Source organism: Aegilops tauschii, chromosome 5, assembly GCF_002575655.3.
Source record: "Aegilops tauschii subsp. strangulata cultivar AL8/78 chromosome 5, Aet v6.0, whole genome shotgun sequence".
In the NCBI taxonomy this organism is placed as follows: domain Eukaryota; kingdom Viridiplantae; phylum Streptophyta; class Magnoliopsida; order Poales; family Poaceae; genus Aegilops; species Aegilops tauschii.
In genome coordinates, this window is record NC_053039.3 from 76,565,144 (window position 1) to 76,575,815 (window position 10,672).

General features: G+C 41.3%; 1 protein-coding gene and 1 non-coding gene across 3 annotated transcripts; one reads left to right on the forward strand and one right to left on the reverse strand.

Annotated features, from left to right (window-relative positions):
* Nucleotides 1-5,532: 5,532 nt before the first annotated feature.
* TRNAE-UUC (transfer RNA glutamic acid (anticodon UUC)) lies at nt 5,533-5,606 on the forward strand. The gene has a single exon. It is a non-coding gene; the product is annotated as a tRNA-Glu (tRNA).
* A 222-nt stretch (nt 5,607-5,828) lies between these two features.
* LOC109780733 (uncharacterized) lies at nt 5,829-10,297 on the reverse strand. 2 transcript variants are annotated; one of them, XM_020339314.4, is made up of 9 exons: nt 9,864-10,276; nt 8,460-8,665; nt 7,732-7,814; nt 7,512-7,638; nt 7,305-7,418; nt 7,028-7,226; nt 6,810-6,855; nt 6,420-6,495; nt 5,829-6,334 (listed from the first exon to the last, which is right to left on the reverse strand). In XM_020339314.4, exons 3-9 carry the CDS (start codon nt 7,786-7,788, stop codon nt 6,117-6,119), a joined length of 837 nt encoding a protein of 278 aa, XP_020194903.1. In that variant the 5' UTR covers nt 7,789-7,814; nt 8,460-8,665; nt 9,864-10,276; the 3' UTR covers nt 5,829-6,116. The 2 variants fall into 2 exon arrangements, with proteins under 2 accessions (XP_020194903.1, XP_020194904.1); XM_020339315.4 differs by lacking the exon at nt 8,460-8,665 and having other exon boundaries at nt 9,864-10,297.
* Nucleotides 10,298-10,672: the final 375 nt, after the last annotated feature.

The following is a 10,672-nucleotide window of genomic DNA, read 5'->3' on the forward strand; positions in this document are numbered from 1 at the left end:
CATGCATGTGTGAATCAAGAGGCAAGAAAATATGTATTTAGTGTGCAGTATATACATTCTTAAGCTAGAACATAATCATCGCCCAGTCCAAATAGCTTTCCAGCAACAAAAGGCTGCCGAAACGGTATCATAACAGGCTCGCTGCTCCTGATGAACTGTCGGCACCAGTTCTACATTTTTTTTTCTCCGTGGACCGAGGAGAAAGTGGGTTCAGCAGGAAGAGGATTGTACCATGAGAGAAGCACAGAGGTCAACCCGCTTCAAATATGGATCATGGATTCTGGCAATGCAACGGAGTTGGGTCCTCATATCGAGCCGAATGAATCAGTCGTTATACAGAGGTCAATCTTTGCCTATTAGGCAAGAGGATAGCAAGTTCTAATGGCCTTGAGGTTTCCACTTCAAAAGAAACTTCTCTGAAATTACCTATAGGTGGAAGAGGGCGCATTATCGTTGTGAAATGGATCCAAAGGGGCCCGCTCGACATAATGGTTCGTGTATATATTTTACAGAAACGTGAAATCAAAGTTGGGGATAAAGTAGCCGGAAGACATGGGAATAAAGGGATCATTTCCAAAATTTTGCCTAGGCAAGATATGCCCAAGCAAGCTAGTCGAACAAGATGCAAAAAGAGATGGACGAGACAGAACATTGAAATGAAAGGCCCTTTCCTACCATCCAATCTGACTTCTCTTATGGAATTTCGAGTTTATGCTTCCTCCTGCTTTGCAGGAAAAAGAGGTAAAAAAGTCTGTCGATTGGGTGGGTTACTTTTCTTTTATCTTCTCGTCAACCATCGAGGGGGCATGAGAGCCCAAGAGATATCGAAGTTGGTTGCTTTGTAATACAAAGCGGGGGGAAACCCTTTTTCTTAAAGGGGCTATTCGAAATAAAGAAAAATCCTTCTCGAGCACGGCATTGAGCACCAGTTCTCTTCTCCTTACACCCCTCATCAAAAATACTTCTTGCAGTTCGATCGGAACACGTACCCATAACAAATAATTGGAAAAAAACTTGATCAGAACAGCTTGACCCATGTGGATTTCCTAAGCCTCACCGCCTCTCCAAATCAAATTGAAGGTTGAACTGTTGAAGTCTTAGGAAATATACTTTGAGTACTTCAAATGTTAAGTCGTAGGAAATACACTCCTAGTCCATCCAAGGTTGGTTTTAGGGGTTATATATACATCCAAGGAAGTGATCCTATCTTTATTGTCATACATGCCATGTTGGATTGAAGAATTTCCTAGTATAAACAATCAGTCTAGAAGTTAGTCTCACACATCATTCTTTGTTGGTTGAGAACTTTGTGCATTTGTAAGTGATTTGTATCTTCCAGAAAAGACAACTATATTTGTCTAATTGTCTTGTTTATTATCTCTGAGATTGTTATCGTTGGTTAAAAGTTCCTACCTGCTATAGTTTATCAGCACAATGATGCAGTCCTAGAAACTAGAAATGCGTATTTATATTTATGAATCATGCTTCTGGCTAGCTTCAGACATCTCACTTCTATATGGATGAATTTTCTGGATTAGCAATGCATCCTTATAGATTAGGCATTTTCCCCCATTGCAGGAATTTGGATTAGGGATTAGAGTTTATAGAATCTGGGATTCAGTGACAACATGCTGGCATCTTTTTTTTGTATCTACTCTTTAAATTCCAACTGTTATAATCTTCGTAGGTATGAAAATCAGCTAGCTCGTCATTGTGCTCCTCGGTGCCCCAGAAATGCCACTGCAAAACTTTTCAGGCATAAGGATGGCAATTTTACCCATGGGTACGGGTACCCGCGGGTACCGTACCCGCATGGGTAGGGTATGGGCACACTTTTATACCCATGGGTTGTACCCATACCCTACCCGTTAAGTCATGGGTAGGGTACGGGTATAGCCTTGTACCCGTGGGTATACCCAGACCCTACCCGCTTGTGAACTAATGTTGAGTTGTTGTCAATTAATCATTAATTTGTCATGTGACTCAGCTACTCCTATTGAATTATTAGTATTTTGTGATTTCCATATTTTGATAGTGGTCACGTACTCATCTACCTGTTATTCAGCTGAATAATTGCTTTTTTGTGTCAAATGTGCTACCAATGAGTGTAAAATTGTGAACAACTTGTATACTATTTGTTCTACCCGCTGGGTACCCAATGGGTACGGGTACCTGTTGGGTATGGGTATGGGTAAATTTTCATACCCATGGGTACGGGTATGGGTAGAATTTTGTACCCATTGACTATACGGGTATGGGTTTGGTATTGCTCTACCCTGCGCATACCCTACCCATTGCCATCCTTATTCAGGCATAATCTATTCATGAAGGCAAGAAATGATTGTTTCTGCTAGATTCATATTTTGATGAATTAACTGTGAAGTGTTGATATTTATTGATCGTCATATTGCGGTGGCTGAGCACGATCTTGAACTACCGACAAAACCTTAAGCCGTCCATTGTGAAATATGTTGAATTACACGGTGGAGTATCATGGCGTCGAGACGAAGGAGAAAAGTGTCGAGCTGCTTCGGAGTGCCTGTAAAGCTGTTGATTTAGTCCTGTAAACGATGTACAACTCAGGATTGTGTGTACGAGTGGAGGGGGTGGGAAGCAGACCCGGAAGGGACTTGAGGAACAATATGCAGACTGTTGCTTGGAGTAATAGTGTTATAACAACTGCACAAGTTGAATGTTGTGACATTGGTTTGCACATCCACCGCAGATGTGTTGACTGTTGTATACTAATTATTTCTCTACTTATTGTACAGTGCCTAACGCCTGACTAACAATATATGTACTGTTGATAGCCGCAAGCTGTGCTAAAGTCAGTGATGTGCTCTCATCTCGAGTACAATATTTCAGAAAGCTGAATACTTAAAGCAGATGCAGTATGTCCCGATTAACCCCTTTGTGCTTTCTGTTCTGCTGAAGTTACATGATTATGACTGTGTCATAGATTTGGTTTTGTTTGTGCTTTGTCCATTAAATTCTATTTAAGTACTAGTATTATAATCGTTGCTTCATTAGTTTTGGGGCCAGGAGGTTTTGTATGCAAAGTCTTTTATTGCTCAGTCACTAAATTTTGTGTGTGTAGAATGGCAATATATGCTTTTTGTACTAGGCAAAACGGTCAATCTCCAATTAAACCTAATCTCGCAATTTCACGACTTACTTTTAGTACTTATCTGTAATCAAAGTATCCTTGTTTATCCCTCATCAGAAAATGTGATAATTTACTACAGATAAGTACAAATAGTACAGTCATGGAATTTATGATTGATGGTTGTGCATTTTCTCCTGCTACCACAATAGTGATTTTACTCTTGAAATATGTACTAGTACATTTTTCAAGGGTAGCAAATTTTGTAGTAATATGGTTCTATTTTCTATTTTACTATGTACATCTTACTCCTTAGGATAGAATTGATTTAATTCAGTAATGAATATTTCTTTATCATAATCTGCATGTACATAGCATCCATGGCTAACTTTGGATGCTACATGTACGTTCAACAAACGCTTTGCTTTCTGTGAGAAAGGATTGCTTACTCAAAGCATTTAAATTAATTGCTTATGTTACTGCCTCAAGCTATGTTTCAGCATACCCAATGACCCGAAGTCTTAGTGATTAGGCATTATGGGACCCAAAATTATCATAAGTGCTAGAACGAGAAGTTACCATCAAGATAAGCATAACCAATTACCAGAGCCACATGTACCCTCGATTGTCAGAGACGGCAACCCTGAAGAGTTTAAATGAGAAGCTGATTATTAGCCATCAACATGATTTGGGTAAGTTTTGCTCCTTAGTGCAACATTATTCCAATAGTCAGTTTATTACGTGATACATCTAGTCAACCTACCGTTTAGGTGGCACCAGCGAGATCCAGCTAAGGTAAGGAACTTCTTTGCGAAATGCCTAGTCAAAGCCTTTGGAACTCTGTATTTTGAATCATCCAGTCACTAATTAATGATTTAATGTGAGATTGTATTTATTTTTTATGCATTCAGCTTCATTATTCTACTACGTCGCAAGTTCCTAACCATGTCGTTGGAAACTCTGTAGGCAGTAGGCTTGTAACGAGTTGAAGCCACTGCCATCAAGCGGCAACTTGTAGCAGCTTCCGGGAGGAATATCTGATCCGTTGGCTCTTTTACAACAATTCAGATATCCAAATGATTGTTGCAAAAATACATTAGGTTCCTCATTCAGAAAAGTTGTCCAAATATCATTTGTTCTGTTTGCATGGTCAATTTCTGAAGCTTGAATTCAAGTGCACAAATTAATCTGTGATTTGCCTTTTCTTCTCTATGGGCTGCAGCGCCGAGCAAATACTAAGAGAACTTTCTGCCTGTGGTAGTATTATCATGCTCTGCGTGTGTACTTAGGCCGCGTTCGGCTCCTCTCCGCTCCCTCCACTCCGCTCTGGAGCGGACGAGCCTCTAGTTCATTTTTACGGAGCGGCCTAAACTGAGCTTCCCAACTCCGCGGAGTCGGAGCGGATGGGATGGATTCCGAACACGGCCTTAACTTATGCTCTTTTTTAATCTGAACACTGTGAAGAGAAGCTACCATCTTTTTATTGTCTATAAAATTGAAATGTGTGTTTCCTTGTGCACACACCATAAATGGAAATGCACTTTCTTATTGGAAGGCATGAATTATGCCTCGTCCTATGAATCTAAATCTACATTTGAGGATCCGTGCTTCAATTTTTTGACAGAATCATGACTCGAGCAAAATTGCAGTCGTTTACTGTCGATTCTATGAAGAAAGTATAAGGTGAACAACTACCACTGTTTGCTGGTGCCGGGCTGCAGCAAATTACGAAAATTGGTTATGAAAACTGAGCCCCAAATCTGGAAGGAACACATTCGTATACCAAAATAATTGTCCGTTTAGCACCTCCTTAGTTATGAAACTTTTCACACAAAAGTGCACAACACTTAGGTAGGCAAAAAACTTGCATACCATCGTCAGGGATGAGCCTACCGAGGGTGGCAGCTCCGTCTATCACCGACCGGTCGACGACACCAGTGATGACCACTCTGGAACAAGAAAAAAGGATTATGTCTTAGCCATGGTTAATAACATGTTTTTTCTTTCTTATGCAATGTAGCATGTCATCTAGAACAAGCAATAAAACATGTTATACAATGAATTACTCCTATGTCTTTGTGTTATTTCTAATAATTAATGGTTGTATGCGCAAAAAAAATTTATTGGTGATTAATGCTTCAACTCCGGTAGTTTTTGCCTATGCACGGTCAGTAGCACACGCGTGGCTACTCAAGTTAAACAGATCCATGTTTTATCACAGTTAGGCACAAATAAATATCTGTGAGTAAGTCACATTAAATAATATTTTGTAAGGATGGGAAGACGAACTCCGATATACCTATTTCTTATTTATATTTAATACATACTCCCTCCGTTCCAAAATAAGTGTCTTGAGCTTAGCAGAAATTTATACTAAAGCTAGTACAAAGTTGAGACACTTGTTTTGGGACGGAGGGAGTAGAAAACAATCCATCGTTGTCCAGTCCCGTTAGGATATCTGGCTTTCACCCAGACGACCCGGGTTCAAATCCCGGCGATGGAATTCTTTTTGCGGCGCTCTTTTGCCATCGCAGTATTTTTTTACCCATTTTTATAATTTCATTATACTATGTTTAGGCGCCATCCCCATATTTTGCATACATCTGAATATTTATGAGTTTACTTTTCTATGATGTGCTTTTTCATTGTTTATGCCCTTGGTAAAAATATCAACAAAGGGTGAACACATCGAGATGTTCAATGGCATATGATGATGCTTAATGGGTACATGGAGCAGCTCAATGGCATATGTGGATAGAAGCATGCAAAAATGCTACATTTCCTGAATTAGGAAACCCAATTTGTTCCATGGAAATATGTACATCAGGCAACATTCATCCGACCAAAATAGAACTACATACAATTTTTTTGCTTCAGACATGTTGCGACAAAAAATGTTTTCAAGAATATTTTGGGCATGCAGAGTCAGCCCAATGTCGATTCCATGCCATGACAAAATGGCATGAGCAGGGTAGTAGTTCTTCAGTCATTCACAGGCTACTGGATGCTCCCCTCATTCCAGCAGCAGCTGTTCTAGTTCATCATGGAATTCTCCAGATTCGTCGTTGTCAACCACCGCCAGTTCATCATGGGGAGATACACCTGTTTTCTGGTAGAAATCTTCCTTCTGGGCATCCCACTCTTTGACGATTTCCTCTACCTTGTCACCCAGCAGTTTGTCATTCTGAAGGATGTGCTTGGCGTCTTCCACATCAACAGTTTGGCTTGCCTCTGCCAAGGATAGCGATAGGGTCAATGACAGTTCCAATGCTACAAAAAATCCAAGTAGTATAAGATGATGAGAAGAGATAAGCACCTGCAAAGGCTGATTCTTTGGCTTTAGCATAGTCCATTGACAATTTCTTGATGCTGTCAAGTTCAAACTCCACTCCCTAGATGCAGATTGATGTGTCAGCAACAGAAGAGAATATGAGTACCATCGATACAAAATAAAAAAATGATTGCCTCATCCTGATATTGTTTCTTATAGTGATATTGCCAGCACTACACAGCTTAGCAAGTCTTTATTCAAACCATTAACTGGAATCGTTACAGGCTACGTCAATCACTAACATTGGCAGAATGAAGGGGGGTAGGCGGTGGAGTGGATAAAATAAATGATAACATCAAGCCTAATGGCAATGCACTGGAGTGTGTTAAAAATGAATCTAAAAAGAGGCCATGAATGGGAACAGACTAAACTTACCAAGTCTGTGTGCGTATAACTCCCTATTTGAGTATTTGCAAACAACCTGGAATATAAAAAAACATTCAGAATATTAGTAAGTACTAATTGGTAATGTGTTCTTGTCTGCATATAGAGAATATAGCGAAGGGAAAAGCTTAGTACCCTGCAAGAAGAAAACACAAATGCTAATGATGAAGATCAGACAAGACAGATGGTAAAGAAGAAAATCCACATACTTGTCACAGGCAAATTTCACCCGTTTATTCTGGGATGCATTCATTTCATCAACCTCCTTTGCCTCATTGTCACCAAGCAAATTTATGAACCCAAACAGAAACATGCCCTTGTCTAGCATCCTTTTGACAAGTGCTGGTACAAGGGCAAGCCCATTCTGCTTAGCCTCAATGACAAAGTCTTTGAGTTTCTTGGACTCCTCTGTTGCAATCACATATTCAGGGAATTAATCTTCCCATTTCAATAAGCCGTAAATTAGTGACTAAAAATATACCTTACCAAGAGACAGATAAATTTTGTAGTGTGGCTTGTATGGTTGGCACTCATAAAGGCAGTAAAGGCAGTAAAGACCAGGCAACCTCTGAAGTAGAGAACTTTGGGAAGTCATATGGCCTACATAGACAAGAAAAAGAAAATACATCACCAGTGCTGTAAGAAAGATTGTTGTAGGTAAAGTGGCAATTTCAAGGAAACCATATAGCTTACCAATACAATGCAAAAAGAGGGATTGCATAAAAACGCCTGAGTTTGTCTTGGGTCGGCCTTCATAGATATAAGAAAACTTCTTGGCCATCCACACTCTCTTGAAATCGGTGAATGACATGCAATTTTCCTGCCAAACGTAAGCACAAGGATGCTACTTATTTTAACATTTATATGAGCATGACACATCTTGACTAACTGCATGACAGAAAAAAGAAATCACCTTGGCATAATCATCTAGTAGCTCGTCAATATCCAGCTTGAAAGGAGCGAGATCCATACTTACAGTCGATGGCAAGCGTGAACCTGAATCCAGAAACGAATGCTCACTTCAACAATAACAACAGCTCACTTCAATAAGAAATGTAATAGTGAAATGGGCACCATCTATCAGAGAACTCCACGGTGAGAAATAAAAGGCCCAAATGATGCAGCAATGCTTTCTGCAGTTTGCTTGTTCTCCCTTTTGTGAGACTTTTGAGCTTGGTTTTCCAGTCCACCTTATATTCTCTACGGGCTGGCACTACATCACCTCTATCAATTTGGCGACATCATCCACTTTGTTTTGGCATTGCCATTGCTTTCATAATGCACTTAGTTACTTTTAACTATCACAATGTAACGGTTAGTTAAATGCATCTTCTCTGAGCTGTAACGGCACCAATTTACTAAAACTAGTAAGCAAGCATTCACCAAACTAAATAGATTACACTGCGCAACGAAGTAAAACCACAATCTGGCCGTCAGTCTAGAATAATCTCTACAAAACTCGGCGATTCTACTAGTTCCGAAAAGAGTGATAGCAAAGCAAGACAAACCTCAGGATTGCCTAATAAATGAATTTTTTTAGGGTATAAGCCTAATAAGTGAATTGAACCAAAGATGCTAAGCTGTTGACGGAATAGTTAGGGAGGAAAACCTACAGCGCGAAAGAATCGTTCTCGGACTCACCGGAGAAGAACACGTTGCTGAGGTGGCATTAGTGAAGAACACGAAATTACGTCAGTAGGGGCCTGCTCTTGGACACGGGGCTGCAGGGGGTGGGGAAGGAGAGGGCTGGAGGCTTCGCGGCCGTAGGATGCAGGGGCGGAGGAGCGTTGGGGCAACGGCCGCCGCGGCGCAGTGAGGAGGGGGCGCAGCAAGTGCTCATATACTACCTGGAGACAATGAATACATGGTTAAGGAAGGCTTGTTGATGGGCAATATGCAACATTTGAAGAAGAATACAAAGTTGTTGGAGACAATCACCAACAAACGGCTTCATGTAGTTGTGGGCAGTTTGAGAGAGTAGGAATTTTGTGTGCTCATGCTTTGAGAGTTCTTGATTTAATGAATATCAAGTTGTTGCCGGCACAATACATTTTGAAGCGATGGACAAGAGAAGCACGGTCAGGATCCATCAAAGAATTGCTGCGGACGGACTGTAGTTGAAAATCCAAAGTTGGATGCCATCACCCGTTACAATTTTCTTATACACATGTGTTGTGAGTTGGCAACTCTAGCAGCCAACTCCGAGGAATGTTGTATTGTCATTGAGAATGCACTTATTAGTGCTACTAAGCAAGTGAAAGAACTATCGGGTGCATGCACAACTAATGTTGAAGAAAGATGTCATGTCCAGGTGACTCAATCATCAAATGAATTGTTGAGTGCTATACAAGTGACTCAAACATCAAATGAATTGTTGAGTGCTGCACGTCTGAAGAAAAGAGAGGTTGAGAAGAAAGACTCTAAAAGAAAAATAGGTTTCCTTGAGAGGCAACACAAGAGGAGGAGGAAAACACCATCTGCGGCCACAGCGAGAAAAGAAAGAGAATATTGTTCCATCAGCCAGCAGGGAGAAAAGGAGAACATACCATCACAGACTAGTTCGGTAAAGAAGGTTGTCTCAAAAAAATTAGCAAAAGAGAACAAGCCAATACCAAAACCGAAGGAAGCAGGCTCTGGAAAATATGAGTTCATGGAAAGTTTCACCGATCTGTTGACAGCTCCTATCGTTGATGAGATAGATGTTGACACATTCTGATTGCAGTAAATATTATTTTGGATGCTACACTTTGTACTCTATGTTTGGAATGTTCCGAATGGTGGAGTACTGGTAGCTAGTAAGGTAGGAATTATTTTGGCACTGTAAGGATTTACTATGTTTTCCTATGTTGCTACCTGGTGGGATTTTATGACTTGCAATTTGTATCCTTTGATATTCACCAATCACAAGACAAATCAGTGCTAATTGGTTCATACATGCAAGTTTTAAATTTGGAAAATTCAGAAGCTATTAAGCACTTTCCACGCACCATGATTCATAATCTATATCAAGCAAATTCAGTTGATCCACGCACCATATGTACTGACCTGCAATAGAGGAAGTCGAAGGCACGGGAGGCGCGGACGGCGGTGCTGCCGACGATTGGAGGACGCGGACGGCCGGCGTGGACGGAGGAGCGGCGTGGGCGGCCGGCGTGGACGGTGGTGCGGCGCGGGCGGACGGCGTGGACGGAGGTGCGGCGCTGGTGGGCGGCGCGGACGGAGGATGGGGACGGCGATGCCGCCGACGATTGGAGAACGCGGACGGGTGGCGTCGATGGAGATGCGGCGCTGGCGGACGGGCGGCGTCGACGGGGGTGCGGCGCTGGCGGGCGGCGCGGACGGTGCTAGCGAGTTCGGTGAATCGCGGCGGCGGGAGCGAGGACTGGGCGAGTCGGGAGCGGTGGCAGGCGTGCGTGCGTGCCTAGCGAGCGAACAGGAACCTGCGCACCGGTAGGCCCAGGTAGGTTCCAGGTCACCTCATATTTTCTCCTGTTTTTCCCTTTCTTCCTTTTTTTATTTTTTATTTTATTCTTATTTACGAAAATAGTGTAAACACATATATTCCCAAACATAAAAAATACAAAAAATAAATTCGTGACACAATGCGAAACAATTGTTAGCTTAACTAAAAACTATTGATAGAATATTATAAAAATGTTTGTGACCTTTTTTTCAACACACTAGAGACGCAGACGCTCACACATACACTCACCCTATGAAGGCACACATGCATACCCTACCCTATGAGCACCTCCGAGAGACTGAGCTGGCACATCATCTTAAGATCTAAAAATATTCACGTGTTTCAAAATGTATGTGAAATTTAAGAAAAATGTCAATCATATATTTGAAAA